Genomic DNA, 22032 nt, shown 5'->3' with positions numbered 1-22032 from the left:
GCCTTCTCTCCTGTGTTGGCATAGTCTGCACCAGCATCCCCAATAAAATACTTCATCAGTACCTGGAATCAACTAACCTCCTAAGCGATCGTTAATATGGATTTCGCTAGAAACTTACAACATTAGACTGACGAGGGGCCCAGTATCAGAAGTGGATAGAACTACTGACAATTGAATGAGGCATCAGGGTGCGATCCTTCAACAAGGCGAAAGCTTTTGATAGAGTATGGCACCTTGGCCTGCTACAGAAGCTCTATGTGTATTGGGGTTGTGGTTGCCTGTTAAAAATGACTGAGAGTTTTCTTTACGATCGCTCAATGCAGTCTGTTATTGGCGGGTTTGTTTCCCGTGATTGCCGAGTGAAATCAAGGGTACCCCAGGGCATGTTCTTGGAACCTACGCTCTTTCTTATCTACATAAAAGACATGGGAGACAACCTCGCAAACCCCGACGATACCATGACACACTCAGCCGTCCCTAAACACGAAGACCCAACACAAGCCTCCCTTTCCCTACAGATGGATCTTTTGAAAATTGAAAAGTGGTCTGATGCATGGATGATCAACTTCAATGCATCGAAAACAAAGGTTCTTCTAATTACCCGATCAAAGGTGCCACGTGAACACCCCAGTTTCATCTTCAAAAGTGAAGCTATAAAGAGAGTCGACGAGCTTCGTCTACTGGGGATTCATTTCTCCACCGATCTCTCTTGGAACAACCACCTTGATCGGGTGAGAACCTCCTGCGCAAGAAAGCTGGGAGTTACTCTTCGCTGCAAATACCTTCTTCCATCAAGCTCGATCATCCCACTCTACAAGTCTTGCATCAGACCCATAGCTGAATATGGATGCCCGCTATTTGCTGGTGCTCCGAAAACGCTGTTGGCACCACTTCAGAAGATCCAGAATAGGGCAAATAGGGCGGGCTGCGCCTCTACACATGAATTGCTCCAGCCTCTAAATGAAAGGTTTGATGTAGCGTCGATGGCTGTTTTCTACGAGTACATGAATTCGTCTCCCTCAGACGAGCTCTCTCGAATTGTGCCCCCCTTTGTCCAGCCGACAAGGCAGACACCAAGGCACACAGCTCGGTCCAATTATCTAAAGCAGGATACGCCGAAAACCGAGGAACAGCTTCATCCGGCGTTGCACTTCTATCTGGAACGATCTGGAAGGAAGGAAGGCATATGGAACGATATGGAAGGCATTGACGATCACCTTTGTTTCTTTTTATTGCTAACAAAAACTTTTTCTTTTGCCTTGGCTTGTTTTTCGTCATTATGAAAGACATCGCCGAACCTTTGTTTCTTTTAATTGTTCAGGGGGTGGGACAAAAGCTTCTTTTTCTTCCATCGATTTATCTAGTCCATATTTTTAATTTTCAAAGGTATGGTAGGTGATGGCGTTGTCCACGTCATAATTCAAAAGCCTATCACCATCGCTATCATTTTCAATTTGTTTGCTTCGTTACACCTCGGCTTATCTTCCGTCGTTTGCCTTTTCATCACGAACATCAAAATAAGAAGAACAATAGGGAATTCTTTTCATAAGCAATGAAGATAATTTGAATGAATATTTCGGCCCTATGTCCAAGGGCCGTCCTCAGCAAAACAAAAACATATAAAAGAAGAAAGATTCACGAAAACATGCGACCAATAAAACTAAAATGCAATTAAGAAAAAAAAAAAAAAAAAAAAAAAAAAAAAACTCTAGTGAATTCCAACCAGGACTGGTGAGTCCTGGTTTAACTTCGCTGGAGTAAGGATGTCAGGACTGTTTTCAAAAAAAAATTAGCATTTTAGTTTTATTGGTCGCATGTTTTTGTGAGTCTTTCTTCTTTTATATACTTATGCTTTGATGAGGACAGCCCTTGGACATAGGGCCTAAATATTCATTCAAATTATCTTCACTGCAATTTCGCCGACGCATCTTTTTCGCTACTAAAATAGGGCACCAGAACTTTGAATTTCAGTTCAGATCAGCCCTCCTTTGATATTCTAAGACCATCATCATGATATGTTCACCCCTAGAGGAAACAAACAAATATTATAAATAAAAAAAAAACAACAATAAACATCATGTCTGGTCGTTCTTCTCGGAAAAGTGAAAAATTTCGTATTTTTATTCATAGGGGCTAGAAAAATTTTTCACAATTTTGTCTGGTGTAATTTTTCACCAATGTAACTCCTCTTCTGGGAGTGTTTATCCTCCTTTTAGAAAACCAGGCAGTTTTTCTCATGATCGCACCTTTTGGTGGATATTTCTAAATTTGTGTATTTTACATATTTAGAATCATAGGCAACGCCATAGCTCTACCTAAGTAAAGGGCGAAGTGTGCGCTATGTATTGTTTTTTTTTTCACCAGGGCACTTTGTATGACAAGATTTGATATATAAATTTGGAAGGGGGCTCATTCGGTTGGAAATAGAAAGTTCCAGCGCCGTTCTTAAGAGTCAAAAGTGATTGGAGGGCAACCACCCCCCTTCCCATACATTTCTTTCCCACCATACATCCAATAAAAATTCTTAGATGGTCATCTTGTTCTGCATAGTTGGAAAGTTTTATAGCTATGTCTCAGGGTAATTTATGTTTTCATCTTTAGAAGCCATGAAGGGCGTCAGCCCTACGCGTTTTAGTTTCTATTCTTTTTTCGTTTGATTCGGCTATTTATTTATGTTAATTTTGAGTTTCATTTATTTATTGATGGTGATTTATGGTACTTTTACGCTTGAAAAATTATTTGACTTTATTTCTGCTAATCTTTGGTTTAATGTAGCTCTTTACCCTCTGACAATTTTTTTTTGCGGCAGAAGTGTTTTTGAGGAAACCCCTGAGAAAATTCCTGGTGGCTCTTATGACCCTTCTCCCCACCTCTCCGCTTTTTTTTCAAAGGAAAGACAAAATCAAAATTAATACCGGAATCGAGCAGAAATTATCCTTTATAGGACAAGAACAATTAAAATGAAAATAGCTATTTAATCTAACTAGTTAATTGGCCATGTACAAAGTTCATAAACTCAAATGACCTGAAATTAGGTAACAACTGGTTTAAACTACTGAGGGAAAAAAAAACCTAGCTATTTCAGCCTTTCAGGAAAATAGTAGGAAAGTGAAAGGACAGGGAGGGAGGGAGGGTGGGAGAGAGAGAGCGAGAGACAGAGAGAAAGAAAATACCTACTGTTACCATGCAGTTACAGGCACCAGATCCTCCCGAGAGATCGGAAAGATCCTCTTTGCTATGAAACTGAGGGCTTACAAACACTGCAAAAATTTGCCCTAGGATATTTCCAGCAAGAGGTTAGATCTGCTCATTATGCAAGGCTAGTTCTTGGGGATGACGCATTTTATTGTCTGATTTCCCTCGATTAACTATAAAGTTGGTGTTGGTTTATTTTTGGTTCCATATATTGAGTTAGTTGAACAGAAACCCCCCAAGTCACATTCATTAACCGTTTAAAAACTTCAAAAGAGTTATTTTTGGTTTTTTACAACACGGCAAATCTGTTCATGGCTTTGCTTGGTGTTGTCATCTACACACAAATTGCAGGGTGATTTCCTTTTCATGCTTGAGATTCCAACGGGTGCCAGTTTAGGATATGTAACGAAATGCTATTTCCAGCTGATTTTCTTAATTTTACGATCTGTTAAGGTCCCTAAGTCATTAGCACTTTTAGCCATGATCAGTTCCCCTGAGTATGCTGAGCTTTGGAAAATTGCTCTTTTATGTGTTTAATATATGCACTATGTTTCAGGCACTTCAAGGTTACGTCCCTTTTTGGCCTCCCTAGCAACGTGGTGCTCTATTTGGATTTATATTTTCATTGTATGTTGTTGGCGTGGCAAGACGATATGACCTTGTTCAAAAAGAGGATAAAGAAAGGCAAGTTAGGAAATTTCCTCAACTTTTATTGTGAAAAAAAGTAGTAGCTTTGAAGTCTTCGAGGCTATGGGTTTTGCACCCAGTTAGTCCGTGTTTAGCCGGCTCATATTTAAACAATTATGGTATATCACAGAAGTTTGGGAGATTTTACTAAGCAACAATATTACTTATATAAATTGAGTTTTATATCCGTTTAATAGCCCCTATTAGCTTTATTATTGAAAATATAATTCTAAAATTACTCCACTTGTCACTGCTTCGGGAGTACTCTGATCTCAACTTAATTTAAGAATAAGCTGAAAAAGAAATTAATTTACCGAGGTATTCAGATACAACTTTACATTTTTTTTATTCTTTTATTCCTCTTGCATTTTAATTCTTCTTTCATTAGCCTAGTCTCGTTTTGCGTTCACCAGTATTTGCACATTACAACAGCAACTATTGAAATACTGAATTTCTGCTGATGTATCTTTTTAGTGTCTGGACTTCTAACTTCAATAGCCTGCATCCCGGAAAGATGTTTCAAAGCTGAGATCAGTTAATTGATAGCCCTAATTTGTAAAGTTTCCCTCATATTATAAGGGAGGGTGGCAGATTTAGCTTGATATGGTTCTTAGGCTTGGAAAGTCAGATACATTATTTACAAAAAATGTTAGCTAACACAAACACAAGAGAATTACATCTTATGTTTTAGAGTTATCTTCTACATTGTGTTCAATATTGCTAATAATGCTACAAAATTGAAGGTGAATGTATTTCCTACATCCTATCCTGCCCAAGTCTTCAGCTTTAACCACTTCTGAAAAATACTTGTGAAACTTCAATCTATTTCTTACAGTATCATACAAGTCCAGTATGACAAGTTTGCGTTTGAAAACACAATCGTAGCTTTAATTGGCATAATTAAGTATGGTCTGTGAAGGAAGGCATCCCAGAAGGTATAAGAAGCTTATCACTTTCTTACTGATGTTACAGAAAAGATGAATATGGAGGGGGAGGGGACAAGTTTGGGCTTTCAAAACAGGTTTGACTTGATCAATAGTCATCCTTAGACAATTGAAGTCATCTTATAGAAGGATGGGAAGAATCCCATAGAAAGAACTAGGTCTCAATAAAAATTGCACCAGGAGATTCAGCTTGTCTGGAAGTCTAATAATTGGCATTTTAAGGCTTTTTCAAAAGTGGCTAGACAGCTTCTGTTACTCAATAGCTCTTATTGTTTCATCCCATTCTTTCCCCTCGCACAGTTGCTTACTGAAAATCAGGGGGTTTAATAGCTGGATAATGTTAATTTGAAAATGAAATATTATGTATATTATCTTTTCGGATTATATATGCGAAAAGATAATATAGCCTACATATAAAGAATTATATTTATTAAGTTTAATTGTACGGGAGGTTTTAGGTATTTAAATACTAATTTAAGTCAAAGATACCATTAGTTGGCAACCAAGTCACACATTTTGAGCATTTATATTAACATTATATTCACCGGAACGCCTTACACATCCGGCACCTTGATCTTGTTCCAAATGAGTGACACATTACCACCTTTTATTGCAAAATAAAATTTGCACCATTGCAAACTAATTTAGTGGCCATTATTAACATAGCCAGCTAGAACATAACTTGCAATGTGTGCTTTGGGTTTTGAATCATCTATTTGTTTTGAACGTTTCTCGTTTTGAAATTATCCTGCTGCATTAACAGCAAGGGCCGAAGAAGAAAAGTGTGCGCTAAACCACCGCGAGGAACGGTACTCTGCTCATTTAAAGGTTTTTGATTTTTTTTTGTTTTTGTTTCCTCCTTATGGTAGTTATCGAATAAATATTAAACAGTAGCGAAAATTCCTATACTCTCCATTAAAGATTTTTTGAGACACATCAGTCGCACACCTTTCTTTATGACTGCACCTTCTTTGATATTTATGCTGTAGCACCAACTGAAGCTATTGCTGTGACGTAAAGAAAATGTTCCCTTTCCGCGCTCTGTGGTGTGTCCCATTTCTGATCCAAATTTTCGCTGTTTAATATTTAACCTGTGATGGTAGTAGACTGGCGAACCGAGTGTAAGGTATTTACTTCTGTATAATATTAATTTTTGAAGAGTCAAAAATTTGCTCCTTGTCAACTTGGATTTTCTTGGCAAAGAATCTAAGTTGTTCTGTATTGCATGCAACGGCGTTTTCGATCAAAGGAGACCCTAAACTGTTCACTGTATACCATGATTTTTTTTCTGGCCAGCTAAAAGCTGTGACTGTTCTGTGGTGACAGTATTTTCGATCGAGAAAACTCCCTGTAATTGGAGTCAATTTTTTGTGCTTTAGAAAAAAATTGATTCACTCCTAGTGATTAAACATAAATATTAACCTTATCGCCTCATCGTAAGATAAACAAAGGCTAGTTCTAAAGAATATTACACACTTCAAAGAGCCGAAAGTAGAAAAAAGGGGGAAAGGGCACCATAGGACTTATTGTATTGCTCCTCGTCGCAGAAAAGGACTAGACCTTCGCACTATAGCGAATGATTTTAAACCCTATTCAACTAAAATAGGGCAATAGCATATGATATAAATGCGCTAAAAGAGCAATTACTAATTTGCCTCGTGTTAAGTAGATAAATTAAAGTAGAAAATTTTTATATATCATTGTTAAATAGTGCTTCATTTCAGGCAATACTTAAGTGTTTTTCCATTGTCTAAAATTTTATATTAAAAATTTTAAAGTTTTACGATATTCATATTACGTCTGGCAAGATCGATGCGTTTCCTATGAACTTAGTCTTCTATTTTGCATGCTTCTCAGGTATTAAAAAAATTTTGTTAGGGGGGGGGGGTTAGAATAATATTACATGAAGCTGGTGAAAGATCATTGACAACCTTGTACATCATTCTGATATTTTTTACAGGCCCGTTTAAGGTTTTTGGGCTGCTAAAACAATATTTTGTTTTTGCCCGGGTTTGCTTGTCTTCTATAATCATACAAATATAAGGAAATATCACCAGTCAGTTTATTTTCGATATATTTGTAAATTTTGGTACACAGGGTGAGAGACTTTTGTTTTTTAAGCTTAAATTTTGCTTTTTATTTCCATTAGACACACGGTTTTCTGCTTAATCTGCTCAAGGTCGAAAAATACCCGCTCTAAAGCAAAAATTATACTAAGTGAAGATAAGTGTTGTGGAGCTAAAGCTTTCCAAGAGTAGCTTACTGGAATATTATTGGATTATTAGCTCAGCTCTCTTACAAATTGAGAAGGTATGTGGAGAGGAGCAAGTAGGGTGAGACCCCAATTTACGGATTGAAAAGTGTATATGATATTCTTTTCTTTTCTACAATATGATAGTGCCAGTGTTTATGACATTTTATGCTTCTCCATAGTATAAAATCATATAGTATATTACCTGTATAAGGGCCTTGGATATTGTTTGCTCTCGTCTTTGGAACGAATAGGAGCTTCATATTAGGGCCCCTCTCTTACCTGCTAAAATCACTCATCTCAATATTTTTTTGGTTTAGAGGAAGTAAAGGCTTACTAATTTTATAATACTTGTATTTACTGCTTTTTGACAAAAAACTATTTCCAGCTTCAGAGAAGTTCCCACAGGAAAGAGCGGCTCATACCCAGTTTTTACACTAGCCCCAGGGTTTGAGCAAACGAATCAAACAGGAAGAGAATGGGGCCGCTATCGTATGTATTACTTTCTTTCTTTCCTATAAAGAGGTTTGTTTGTTTGTTTTTTCAATGGTGGTATTATCAAGCTGGTGGTAGTAAAATCTCGTGACAAGGTTCATTCTAACTGAGATACAAAGTTGTAACGGCCTTTTAAAGTAGCACGAGAGACAGTTCCCCAGGAAAGTGCCGGTTTCTACCATTTTTTGTCAAAAACCAAAATTTTGACCCCAAAAGGGCAGAATTGTTTATCGAGAGGAAGTTCTAAGATAGCCTGAGATAGATAAGTTTAGAGTTATTAGAATGCTATTAGCATTAGAACAGTTATTAGAATGCTCAACATTCCATTAGGTTTGCCAAAAACAACAGAATGACATTGTCTATTTACAATGTTTAAAGGTTTTAAGCAGTCTTCAGAAATCCCCATATCCCTTATCAGCACCTACGCAATTTTCTGTCTATTTGCAATGTTGAAAGTTCGAAGCAGTCGTCACTACTCCTCATATCCCTTTTCAGTAGCTGCGTAACTTTCCGTCTGTTTTCAATGTTAAAAGTTTGAACCAGTCGGCGCCACTCCTCATATTTCTTATCAGTAGCTACGCAAATTCCTGTCTATTTAGAACGTTAAAGGCCTTAAGCAGTCATCACCACTCCCCATATCCCTTGTCAGTTGCTACGCAACTTTCAATTACTCTTCATCAAAATGCTCAAGTTGCTTCCTAAAATTTTCACTTGCTACAAGTCGAAAATGTAGCATATGCCCGGTCAAGCGAATTCACTGTAATTCAACCCAAGGCAAAAAGGTCTGAAAATTCTAAAATACATGGAAGATGTATAATATATATGCCTAAAAGTATTGAGTTAGCATACTTTTAGGCATCGTTGCTACGCATAAAACTATACTAACTCTAAATCCATAAGCAGCTTGTAGAAATTTAGGTCAAAGGGAGGGTTTTGTGTAACTTGAAAATTTAACGTGATAGACAAAACAGCGGGAGACAAATGAAAAAAAAGTCACAAATATAAGTTTACGAAATTATGGATTTTTTCTTAGGGGGGAGGGGGCTTTTCACAAGGGGTCTATTAACTCAGTTGTTATTAATGAGTAGACCAATCATAAAATTTGTTGCTTGTACTTATATTTTTTACTCTTATTCTACCTTATTGATATTGAAAATTTATATATTTTTTAACACTTTTAGCTTTCTGGCCACATTTGGCCTACTTTGGTCTAAATTACACCCTGGAGTCAAAGTGAATTTCGCTTAACATGTATAAATTAATTAAGGATGTATTTAGCACAAGTTAAACAGTGTGAAAAAAAAGACAGATGTTAAGTAAAACATTGATAGACGATCTTCAAAAACCACAAAATAGACCAAGTTCTGTTATTAGTGTATTATTGTTCATGGATTCTCCTTCAGGCAGAGTACGTAAACCTTTAAAACTAAAAATTAATTGCAATTTCTCTCTGTCTATTTCTCTCTCTCTCCGTCTCTGTCTCTATCTCTGTCTCTGTCTGCCTCTCTCTCTCTCTCTCTCCTCTCTCTCTATTTCTCTCTCTCTATCTCTCTCTCTCTCTCTCTCCCCCCTCTCTCTCTCTCTCTCTCTCTATTTCCCTATATTTACTCTTCTTTCTTCCTCTCAATATTTTTAACGTCTTCAATCTGTCTTTTTCAGGTTTTTATGTCGCTTTTTACTTTTCTTAGAAAATGTATTTGGTAGATGGGTTCTAAATTAATATAAAAAATATTATGTTTCGCAAGGTACCCAAGCAAGATGCCAAAAAGAAAAATAAACGAAAACCAAAATGAATCTCTTATGAATGTCATTGAGTCTATTAAATCAGGAGTTAAGGAGGGTTGTGTTCTAATGTTGTATCCCTTTTTATATGGGTCATTCTGATTGACTTTGTCCTAAGGAGCACAGGAAAGACAATGGGAGAACACGGGATCGATGGAGAGGAAAAAATTCCCTGGATTTAGATTATGCTAAGGATTTAAGCATCCTAGATGAAAGTGTGAGTAAAATGAATGAACTCTTGGAGGTTTTGCGGATTCAGGGTGCAAGAATAGGTTTGAAAATTAATGTTAAGAACACTAAGTCACTAAGGCTAGGAATAAGTGAAAATGAAAAGGTGACCCTGGGTAACGACAAGATTGATCAGGTGGACAGCTTCACTTACCTTGGTAGAATTATTAGTAAAGACGGTGAGAGCAGTGAAGATGTTAAAAATAACATAGCTAAGGCTCAAGGAGTTTTTTCACAGTTGAAAAAAAGTTTGGAAGAATAGGAAGATAAGTCTACAAACCAAGATTAGAATACTAGGAACCTACAACGATGACAGTGGTCAAGTATGGTTCTGAAGCATGGACGCCCCGAAAAGTGGATGAAGATTTGATAGATGTATTCTAGAGAAATTGCCTACGGATTGTTCTGGGTACCCGGCTGGCTGGCCGTATTTCAAACAGTAGGTTGTACGAAAAGTTTTGTTCAATCCCGCTGTCTAGGGCTAGGCCTATATTAAGAGAAAGGCTGAGATGGCTAGTGCACGATCTGAGGATGAAGGATAACAGATTGCCGAAGATTGTCCTTTTCGGCCAACCGTGTAGTGCTAAACGGAAAGCAGCTCGTTCGTGGTTTGGGTTGGAGGATATCATAAAGAAAGATGTGAGGGAAAAGGAAAATTTCTGGGAGGGTGTAAAGAGAAAGGCTTTAATAAATTGTGATGGAGGAAAAGTGTACGTAGCTGTGTCGGCCTCAGGCGGCTTGGTGCTGCGGTGATTTGTTAGTAGTAGAAGTAGTATCTACAACATTTGGAATTTAGAAATTTTTCCCGGAAGAATGATCACGGATGTGTGTTTTTTATTGTGTTGATTCTAAACACATAAAGCTCATTTAGTTTGATGTTACACATCAAACGCGACAAGCCGTAGAAAATTTGTCTGATTTTCAAAGAAAGAGCAAAACACTCACAACATGATTAAGCGAAGGCAATTAAGAGAAACTAACTGTGGAGAGCTCTAAGGTCATGTCTACAAAATGTGGAATTTTGAATTTTTCCCAGAAGAACGATCATAGAGGTGTGTTCATTTTATTTTTTTATGAAGTAATTTAGTAGCAATATCACCCAAATTAGTCAGTAAAAATGACCATCCAATCGGTTAAATTCCTTTGCCCCCCCCCAACGTTTCGGCTAGTGACTTATCTCTGGTTTGTACCAGACCAAGTCCACGGGAAGTAATAAATAATATTTCTTAGTCCTTAGTCTGAGGTTATTACAGAGCAACGGTTCTATAGTTGCCACTAACTTTATATTTTCAAATTATTTCTTTAAACTTTGTCTTAGCCAGCAATGATAACTCAGCCCCCAAAACAAAAAAAAAAGAACTAAAATAAAGGATAATGTAAACATATCATACTCTACAGTATAGAATATAGAATCCGATTAAACAAATTAGGTAGAATTTAGGCTGGAAAAAATTTTCCCGGGGGAAAGACGCCTAGCGCAATCTAATTTCATGTCTGTTATAACGTATTTATATGCGTCTAAAACGTCTCTTATTCATCTTAATTTAATTCCTTTTTTATAGAGCCAGATGTTTCTGTGGCTAGTGAACTTTACCAGAAAGTTCGTCTTCTTTGCTGGGTCTTAACTGGAGCAGAAAACCATGAGAAGAAGGCGAAACATATTAAAGCCACATGGGGGAAAAGATGTAACATTCTTCTGTTCATGAGCTCAAAACAAGGTAAGAAAAACAAGCCTAGTTTGAATAATGACCTTTTGTGAAAATAGACCCATGGCTCCTCACTCTTGATGTTGCCTTTTACTGAGCTTTATATCTTAAGTAAAAAATGTTACCGAACAGAAGTTCTTAAACCATAATTTCTAGAGAATAGAATGAAAAATAAAAAAGAGACTGAGAAAACACTTTCAACTGGTGGATGAAATTTAAAATAAAACGGGAAGCTGAGTCCAAGTTTTGTTGACAACTTAGTAAAGAGCAATATATGCCCTATGTCTGTTTTTTCTCTTTGATGCTTCCTATTAAAGGACGGCCGTAGAAACTTTTGAGACGGGGCCGTTTAGCAGTGTACGCTGAACAGGGGTTCCGCTCCTCCTCCTCCGTCTCTATTGGGAGAACTCTAATGTCAATTGGGTAACCTGGCGGTACCCCAGAGGCTACTAGACGCCACGAATTCTTTTAGCTATCTCCTGATAACTTTCCTTAACTGACTCTAGCTATCTCTTTGGAGGGTAAACGGACCGCCCTGTTGATATACTAATGACGGTATTTCTTGTGAACTCTTTTCCTACCCTGTCTGGGTTCGGGGAAAATCACCTTACTCGGTTGTTGAAAATAAATCACTTGTATTCTTACATCGATCACTTAACAAATAAAAAACATATATATCTATAAACTCTGAAAACAGAGTCTCAACAAAGACTAAAATATTATATTTGAACACATAAAAGAATCTTGGTACTTGGGGTGGTGGCTCAGTGTGACATGGGCCAATCTAATGTCTCAAGTCCCTCAACTGAATTGCCCACGCATATACTAAGAATCAATGGCCTGAGATCTAGCCAGCCCGTGTGATGACTCATACAGAATTGTAGTCCAGTCGACTTAATTTTCTCTTGCGAAATGGTTGCCTTGACGACGAGAATTTAGCTTGCAGTTGAAAATTATAGTTAAATCTAAGCAAATGTAATTAAGAAAAGATATACAGGTCATTTATCTGAAAAAAGAAACAAAAGAGCCAGGAAGCCCCAACAGCTTTATTAGGCTTAATAATCTCTTCCTAATCATGTTACTTACTATGGGCTGCCTCTCAGCTGTAGAATAATATTTTCAGGCATAAATATAAATGATTCAGAGGTGAAGGGCTTGAAAGAGTTTGGGCTGCTCGTCAACTCTTGTTGATAGAAGAGTATTGTCAAGTGCGGAAAACCAAGTAGCGGCTAAGATGAGCCGAGCTTGCACAGAGCCTCCAGTCAACTGGAGGTTCCGGAAACTTCTGGTCGTTGGTTCTAAGCCGGCATAGGTCCTTTATGTAGGCTTAGAAGAATAAGTTATTAGTCCTAGATCTCTACTGGTGGGGCCCACTGCTTTTATTGACTTGGCTTGACTTATTTCACCTGCTGACTTGGCACCAGCTTCGAGAGAGCAGACAGCATCCCTTTCCAGTAAATCTGGTCTTGAGCCGTCGCGGGTGCATCTTCAGGTCTTATTCTTGCCTTGCTTAGGAAATGATTCAGACTATGAGACCATCTTGGTCTTTGGCGACCGCGTGGCCGTTTCCATTCATTTACCACAGGGTTGAAATCATATACAATACGACAAAAGGTTTCTTCTGACATGCGGGGGAGGTGGCCGAACCATCTCAGTGTACGTTGCGCAGCTCGCAGGGAGAGTGGAATCTGGATAGTACGGAACAGGAGGTTGGTGTTGCTGATAAAGTCCACTATTAAAGTCCCCTCTCTTTCGAAGTCCTTTGCTTTCAATTACATCCAGCTTTCTCAAGGTCATGGTGGTTGCTGTCCAAGTTACTGTGTCATATAATAGGATTAAGCTGACAGATGCATGAAATGTCCCCATCTTTGTAAGACGGCTGGCAAGAGGGATGTGCCAAATGTTGTTGAGTCTCCCTATGACTGAAGCTGCCTTAGCTATTCTTGCATTGACTTCGCTCTCGACTGATCAATCACTTGACAGAATGAAGCCGAGGTACGTGAAATCCTTCATGACTGTTGCATGATTTTGGCATACTTCGACTGTAGAAGGGGATTGTTGAGATAATTGTGGATCGATGAACATAATTTTATTTTGCTCCAGCCAATGTTGAGCCCTGCCTTGCTAACTTCTTCTCTCATCACTGCCAGCGCTGCAAGAAGCTCTTCGAGGGTACTTGTCAAGAGTGCCAAATCGTCAGCTAAGTCAACATTGCTCAAAAGTCTATCACTGAACTTCAATCTGAAGTCTAGTTGGGTAGTTATCCTCGTAATCACATAGTCAATGACGAAATTAAATGGTTCAGGAGCCGCAGTACATCCCTTCCGAACTTCTGTATAAATTCAGAAAGGCTGGATGGAACGTTACTATGTTGAAAGTAAAGTATCTTACCGACATTTCGACTGACGAATTCCGGAGCTTTGAACTGGACTTTCTAGGAACTCAGAATCTCATCTCTTAGGTTTAGAAAAGATGAAATAAATACATTTATAATAAGAATTCCAGTTGCTCAGTTTATGACCCAAAATGCAAGGCATCAGTTATGATCGTAAATGCCCCCATAAAACTGACTGACAGAGACAATAGTGACTCGGCTGAATTTTACAAGCAGTCACAGGGAAAAACAAAAAGGATCCCCCGTATAAATGTGATGTTTTATTAGGGAATTTTGATGCCCAGGCTGGTACAATTGGGAGAAAATCCTATCCTAGCCTGGGGACAAATCCTATCCTAGCATGGGGAAGGAAAATGGCAATAGTGATAAAACGATCCAATTTTGTAATTACATACAATAAGGTCTTTGGTTATAAAAGGACCCATAAGTTAGCATAGCACTTAGATGATGGTACGACAAACAGCCTTATTAATTGTATTCATGTAAATCCAAGACTGGTACTCAATTAGTTACTTGTACTTGGAACAGGACACAAGCTATGTAGCTCTTCCTGGCGACAGGATCTGGCAGGCTGTAGAATTCCACAGGTTACAGTCTTGGGTTAATGGGGCGATAATTTCTAACCATGAAGGGTCCCATCGGCGACTATGTCTCCGGAATCCGCCAATCAGCCCAAGATCAGATTTGACGGTGTTGAGCCAGGTTTTGGCCTGCATGTCATTTCCTCCAATTAGGTGCTGGTTTGAAGCGTAAGCTTTGATTTGTAAAAGTCTCAGCCGGTCTTTGGCAGACATCGCCGAACCAGGAGAGGCGGTGGCTTCGAATGATAGATGTAATGTCGTACTTCTGGTCACATCGTTGGCGGATGATCCCATTTGGGATTCGGTCGCTGAGTCGTAACCACAATATGCTCCTCAGGCATCTGTGTTCAAAAGTATTGAGGACGTGTGCCTCTGTGACTTTTAAGGGCCACTTCTCATAGCCGTACAGTAAGACCGATCGAACTAGGACATCGTAAATACGGATTTTTGTTTTTCTTCCTTTTCCGTTGCGGCTTCCACAGCTGTGCAAAGACAGCTGAAGCTGATACGATGTGGCAACGGATTTCTTCGCTACATCCGTTGTTGATGTCAATATATGATCCGACATACTTGAATTTATTGACAACTTCAATCTGCCTTTGGTTAAGGGTTATAGGGGCAGACTTTATATCCGGGGCATTAGACATAGCTTTAGTCTTGTCAATATTAATCTTGAGTCCCACGGGGGCAGTAACTTCGGAGAATTTCGGAAGCATTTTCTGAGCTTCGCCAACGGACTGGCCAAGAAGAGCCACATCATTGGCATAGTCCGGTCAGTGGTACTGCAATCAGTGCTAACCTTGACTCTTAGGAAATTTAATATTGCTCCTTTCATTACCTAATCGACGACAAAATTTAATAGTTCGGGAGAGAGTACACACCCTTGCCTCACACTGAAGACGATATTGAATAGCAGAAAAAGTTATCCGTTGACCTTGATGCAGGCTCGTGTGTGTTGAAAGTAAGCCTGAATGAGTCGTATAATCTTAGGTAGGACAGAGTCCTCTTCCATTGCCATCCAAATTCCTCCCCCGATAACTGAATCGAAGTCCGTAATGAAGTCGGTGAAGAGAGTGACGGTAACTTGTTGATGCTTGGCTTTATGTTCAAAAATGTGTTTCAAGGTGAAGAGTTAGTCAATACAGCCCCTGCCAGCTGGGAAACCAGATTGGTTTCGGCGGGTTCTTTCGTTGTGGACTTTGCGGAATCGGTTAAGCAGAATCATTGCAAAGATCTTTGCTGTAATGCTCATTAGTGAGATCCCTCTGTAATTTTTGTGTTCAGTGTGGTCGCCTTTCTGGAAGACTTGCAGTATAACTGAATCTTGCCATTCCTGGGGAAACCGTTCCTGAGACCAGATTGAGCAGAAGAGCTTCTGTAGTTTCTCAGCGAGAATAGGAGCAGCTTTGTAGACTTCTGCCGGGATAGAATCTGTGCCTGGCGCCTTGTGATTCCTCAGCTTCTTGATTGCCTCTTTGATCTTTTGTATTGAGGGGGAGGGAATGAAAATTGACGTTGTTATATGGGGCTTGTTGACTCAGTTGTACTGAGTTAAGGCTAGGGTTGCTTTGCTGGAGTGCAGAGGCGCTATGATTGCGAGGCCTTTGAGTAGAAGAGATGTTGTGACTGGGGTTCAGCAGTTTCTGGAATTGGTACTGCCATCTTGCGATTATGTCATCTTTTCTTGACAGAAGCCTTCCATCTTCGCCTTTCACTCCAGTTGAGATTTTTTTTACTTTTCCCAGCTGCTTCTTTTAGTAGTTGGTAAAACTTTCTGGTATCTGAATGACTAGCAGCCTTCTGCATATCTGCTGCGACGTGGTCCCAGTAGCGTTGTCTGTCGTGCTGGGTGGATTTATGACACTCTTTTCTCAGTGTTTTGAACACTCTGGACTTACTATTTCCGATCTGTTGTTTCTGGTTTAATAGCTTGACAGTGTCTTCTGAGATCCACTTTTTCCGATTTAGCCTGCCAAGGACTTTTTTAGAGGCGTCTGTTATGGTGTCTCTGATATTTCTCCACTCGTCTTAAAAATTTATGGTGGTTGGTTTGTTATCGTCGTCCGCGGACAGGAAGTCAAAGTGGTTAGATAATTTCAAGCGGAACTCTTATGCGACTGCTTTATCATGAAGACGTGCTACATCGTATCTCGGAGGAGGTTGCGTTCGTTTCCTGGAGGCTAGCTTTATGGCCAGGGAAGTTTGTAGCAGCATATGATCGGAGCCGTTCTTTGCTCCTGTGTCGGTTCCACGGTAGGCTCTACAGTTCTGCATAGAGCTTCGCCATCGGGAGGATATTAGCAAGTAATCCACTTGGGATTGGGCCCTTCCATCCCGAGAGCGCTAGGTGATCCTCTGCGATGGTTTGTGTTGGAACAATGTATTTGCCAATACAAGATAATGCTGCTGGGCAAATTCTACGAGTCTCCTTCCACGCTCACACCTGTCCCCCATCCAAATTTTCCAACAGCTTTTTCACGGTCTGTCTCGCGGTTTCCAACATAGGCTTTAAGATCATCTCCCAGGATGAGTAGATCACGGGTTGGGACTGTTCTCAATGACTGGATGAGAGCATCGTAGAACTCGTCAACTGTACTTTCGTCTGCGGCTCTTGTTGGTGCATAGGCTGAGATGATAGTGATGTTTAACAGGTGAACTTTAAGACGTGCCTTAGCCAAACGAGTGAGATTGGCTGGCAGTTAACTGGGGATTTTGCTGCCTTAGTACTTAGGAGGAGACCCATCCCCACATTACCAGAGCCACCGGTAAGTCCAGAGTTGAAAAATTGGAATTCGGATTTTCCGCCTGGGGTGGAGACGAGCTCATCTTCCAAATTTCCATTTAGCCGGGTTTCGGATACACACAGAATGTCTATGCAATATCTTTTGCATTCGCCTGCAATGCATGTCCGGGTCGGAGGGCATTTCAATGAACATACGTTCCAGCACGTTTATTCATTACGTCTGGTAGGATCGTTGCAAGACATTAGAGTATATGTGAGTGCCGGTATTCTATCCCAAGCAAAAATATGGTATCTTTATTAGGAGAATTTAATGCCCAGGATGGCTCGATCAGGGATAGATCGTAGCTTGGGGATATTTGATATGGAGAAGGAAAACAGCAACGGGGATAGAATGCGGCAATTTTGTAGGTAGTGTAGTCTAATTATGACCAATAAGGTGTTTGGTCATAAAATGACCCATAAGTTAACATAATACACAGAAAATGGTAAAACGAACAACCTTATTGATTAGGTTCGTATAAATAGAAGACTGGCAGTATCGATGCAAGATATTAGGGTATAGACAAGGGCCGTTAATGATGCTAAAAGTAAAGATTGTCATCTAGTAGTATATATAGTTAATTTAAAGCTTAAATATAGGAAGGGCAACTTCCTTCCAGGTATTTATGATGCTGATAGGGTCCAGGAAGGGAATTTCAGAGGAACTTTCCAAGAGTAATTTGATATAAAAAAAGGATAGTTTAGAATTTTACATTGCAGAAGATGGAAGGAATAGTTATAGGAAAATAGTTTGCAAAGTAGCAGAAGCTATCTTAATGAGGAAAGTTAGAGACAAAGCTTAGAATGTTAACTGAAACACTTTAAGCTCGGTAAAAGAGAGAAGGGGCTTCTACAAGAAGTTTTTGGGAAGTAGATCTTGTCAGAATAAGAGGAAAGTGACGGAATTAGAGAAGGCATTAAAATGTAAATTAAGGAAATGTGAAATTGCCGAAGACCTGGCAAATACAACCAGACGACGTAGTAGCAAGATCTTGAATTGGTATGTTAAGAAACTGGCGGGAAGTAGTTAGTCTGTGTTTGTGCCAGTTTAATATAGGAACAAGGCCTTAAGTAACAATAATGGAAACATTAAAGAGATATGGGCAGAAGATCTGAGAATTTTTTAAATCGTGATAAAGCTGTAGGAAACCATACAGAAAAGAATGAAACAATTATAGACGATTTGGAAATGAAGAGAGATTAATTTTTGAGAGGATGAGAAAGAGACATTACTAAAAAAGATTGAAAAGGCCTTAGGTACTTTGACCGTGGTAAATGAGTTTTCAAAACATGGTGGTTGAGAAATTTAATACTTATAGACTAAGAACCTTGGAACAAGGGAACAAAGGTCGTGGATTTTTATATGGGTATGCTACATCCTAGAAACAGCTACCTTTCGCACAAAAATTACCCAAATCTTGTTGAAATCTCATGGACATTATGACCACTTTCAATCGGACATACTTTGAGAAATTTGAGATCGCTTGCTTTTGGGTTTAGGCAGTACCCTGCTTCGAAGTTTCAGAAGTTGGTGACTCTGGCAAATTATGAAACTTTGAACTTCGAAACTTCGAAACTTAGTTGGGGTCTGAACGATAAAGGTTAGCAGTCTAACACTTTTTGGCAAAAGTCCCTTTGGCTGTAGTTACTTTTTTACCAAATTTCAAGTGAATCCAATAGCTATTGTCTTTTTGGTTGCCTCGGCAAGTTACCATAGATGCTACTAACCCAGACAAACCAATATAAATACTTAAATTCCTGTAATTTGTTTACCCATAGCCTACCTTAGCCGGGTGTTCACTCGCTCTGCAGCAACGGTGGCTCAAATCTAGACTCAATTTAGTCTGGTCTACATTTGCGGTCAAGATATCTCGCTTATTTCGATGGCCAGTAAAAAAAAAAAAAAAAAAAAAAACAGATCGACACTTTTCTTTGACCGTCTTTAGCGCTTTGTATAATATAACAACAGGCATAATTTCTATTCCACGCAGTTTTTGTGCAAAATCAGCATCGTAAAAGCTAATTGTCTGAAAGCTTGTAGAAGCACAATTTAAAGTGAAACTTGCCAACGAAGAATATAAATTTAAATTTGTTAATATGAAGAATTAAACCAATCTTAAACCTAACTGAAATTAGTATGTCAAACAAACTCAATCATTACTTAAAGGTCAACCTAACCTGGACACGGGATTCCATTTCCCCTTTAAGGTATAGCCTATGTCCTCATGACAGGTACCTCTTACTTCTCCCACCCAGGCGATCAGATTTGCCTTGGACCTAAAAAAGTCAAGTCAGGATGTTAGCTGTTATCTAGAATCCACTTTGGTGGAAATTAGGGACTCCTAGCCCTGCGAGAGGCCGGATTGGGTTTGGACTACTGCATGACTCGGATGCATTTTCAAAACCAAATAAAGTGCTCCTTGTAAAAGCTTTATTAAGCAGAACACGTCCTATTTTTGGCATAGTTGCAAGCCTTTTGAAACTGGTGCATTGGATTTTTTGAGAAAAAACGAAAATTATTGAACCCTCAACTTCCAAAAAAGCTAGGGCAGTTGTGAATTTTTAAGTTTTTTTTGTATTTGTAACCTGTACATGAAGAAGCAGACCAAAATGGATTAGAAATTTAGTGTTTAATTGCTTGTGGCCCCGCGTCTACTCCTGACTCGGGGATACACCCTTTACACCCTACACAAGCATCATCGCTAGATAACAGAAAATTTTAGTAATTAGTAACACCTCAAGTGCTTCTTTTTTTGCCTGTGACATGCAACTTAGGCTCGGTTTCGAGTCTTTTCAGGTTTTCAACTAGACATAATGGTAACAGTTGCGAGACAGTTTTTTCTGTCCATTTTAAGGTCTTTTGGAGTCCTAAAAAGTCGTTCAGCTGTCACATTGAGATAAGACACTTCTTTCAAAAAACAAACTATCACAAGCACAAAGGGGTTAAATTCGTATTTTGGAAGAAAAAACAGGCCACCGAGTCAAAATCCATCAAATTTCATTAGTTTTCGTTTTTTTTTTCTTCTTGTATCAGATGTTCCATTTTATTTTCATAGTTTATTTGCAGATGACTCACTTCCAACAGTGCCTATTCCAATGGGAGAAGGCAGACAGAAGTTGTGGGGCAAAACTAAGGAAGCATTTAAGTACATATATGAAAACTACATGGACAAAGCAGACTGGTTTTTTAAAGCCGATGATGATACATTTGCTATCCCAGAAAATGCAAGATATTTTTTGTCACGTTACGATACCAATGAACCAGTGTGGTTTGGTTGCCGGTTCAGTATGCACGTAAAAGGTGGATATATGAGTGGTGGTGCTGGTAAGTCTTTTCAAATGCTAAAAATTTGAATAAACGGTTCAAAGAATTTCCGTAACTGGAAAAATTTCATCATATAGCCTTGTTCCATTCACTTTTCGTTATCCTCATTCTACTCTCGTTTAATTTTGAAGTCTGTTCACATTAATGACGCTATATTTGCACTATTGTGCAGCAATGGCTATGCCTTATATAGATTTTTTTTTTCATTAGTTCCACTTTTGGTCGCCGGAATAATAACTCCTTATTCGTTTTATAAAAACAGCTATTTTTTTCATATCTTTCTGTTCAGGTTTTTCCTGTTAATCATGCACGAAAAAAATCTTGAAATAAGCTTCAATGCTCCTAGCTGACATTTTCAAATAAATTAAATTGTTTATTCTTCTCCCAATAGGAAAAGACCTCGACGGAAACTTAAGGGGTGTCTTTGCTCAAGAGTTAACTTCTTAGTCATGGAAAAATATTTATCAAACAGTTCGTGATAACGAACTGTAAGTAAGGAGTAACTCAGCCCAAGATATATTACAAATAATTAAATAAAAGAACAAATTTTTTTAAACTGAAGTAAAGAGCAACATTAAAATTTAAAACGAACAGAGAATATTACGTATATTAGGGTTTTTTTCCATCCTCATTACCTAACTCTTTTTTTAAAGTTTGACTGTTTGTTCTAATGATATAAGAATGACTCCTGAAACACAAAGGCGGTTTAAATAGAATAATAAGCTTTTTTAAAATTCTAAACAGAACTTTAGGATAAGGAGCGAAGTATTGATGTGGGGGCAACCCCCGTCATATACGTAATAATTTCTGTTTTTTTAAAGTTGTAACGTTGCTGCTTACTTTCAGTTGAAAGCACTCGTTTTGTATTTTTAATTACAAAAATTAAATTTAAATTTAATCGTTTTTTTTTCAATTTAATCTCTGATCGTTTTTTAAATGATCCCGAAAAATCTAGCTCCCCCTCCATGGGAAATTCCCATCCACCATTGAAAATTCCTCCAATGAAATATTCTCACATGTGTCCCACCCCATGCCAGAAGAATCCCCCCCCCCCCCCGAAAAATATCCGTATACTTCCCAAAGCGAACACTATATGCATACAATAGGCAAAGCTCATAGCATGCAGCCCCTGCTCCAGGGGCTGTGGGGGGTCAAGTCATCCTTGAAGACATAGTTATTTGGTCTTTCGACTATGCTGAAAAAAAAACGGATATCACAAAATTTTGATCGGACGACTTTGGGGAAAAGGGGACGTTGGAGGGGGCTAGCTGCCCTCCAATATTTTTGGTCGCTTAAAAAGGGCATTAGAACATTTTGCTAACCGATCAAATGAGACCTCTCCTGACCTTATAGGATCACACGTTCGATACGATCACCCCTGGGGAAAAAAAAGAAAAAAACAAATAAACACGCATCCGTGAACTTCCTTCTGGCAAAAATGGAAAATTCCACATTTTTATATACAGGAGCTTGAAATCTCTATAGTAGGCTAAGGTTCATTGATATACTGAATCTGACGGTGTGATTTTCATTAAGATCACTTGACATTTTGGGGGTGTTTCTTCTCTTTTTCGAAAATTGGGAAAATTTTCTGAGGCTCGTGACTTTTGATGGTTAACATTAAACTTGATGAATTTTATATATTTTGAATAACATCAAAA

General features: G+C 38.7%; 2 protein-coding genes across 4 annotated transcripts in view; one reads left to right on the top strand and one right to left on the bottom strand.

The window, feature by feature from the left end:
* LOC148941400 (glycoprotein-N-acetylgalactosamine 3-beta-galactosyltransferase 1-like) overlaps window positions 1–22032 on the bottom strand; it is an 880586-nt gene that overhangs the window by 135834 nt on the left and 722720 nt on the right. The window lies entirely within an intron of this gene.
* The window catches only part of LOC148941403 (glycoprotein-N-acetylgalactosamine 3-beta-galactosyltransferase 1-like), a 190913-nt gene continuing 169168 nt past the window's right edge, over window positions 288–22032 (top strand). Inside the window, exons 1-5 of the mRNA XM_089104560.1 lie at window positions 288–371; window positions 3788–3879; window positions 7466–7569; window positions 11145–11300; window positions 20114–20371. Of these exons, the coding sequence (XP_088960686.1) occupies window positions 288–371; window positions 3788–3879; window positions 7466–7569; window positions 11145–11300; window positions 20114–20371 (694 nt within the window). The remainder of the gene's footprint in view (window positions 372–3787; window positions 3880–7465; window positions 7570–11144; window positions 11301–20113; window positions 20372–22032) is intronic.

The sequence above is a fragment of the Artemia sp. Qi Xiang Cuo genome, chromosome 18 (assembly GCF_049724085.1).
Source record: "Artemia sp. Qi Xiang Cuo chromosome 18, ASM4972408v1, whole genome shotgun sequence".
Taxonomy (NCBI): domain Eukaryota; kingdom Metazoa; phylum Arthropoda; class Branchiopoda; order Anostraca; family Artemiidae; genus Artemia; species Artemia sp. Qi Xiang Cuo.
The sequence above is the reverse complement of the archived record's forward strand: the minus strand, read 5'-3'. Positions and strand labels throughout refer to the sequence as shown.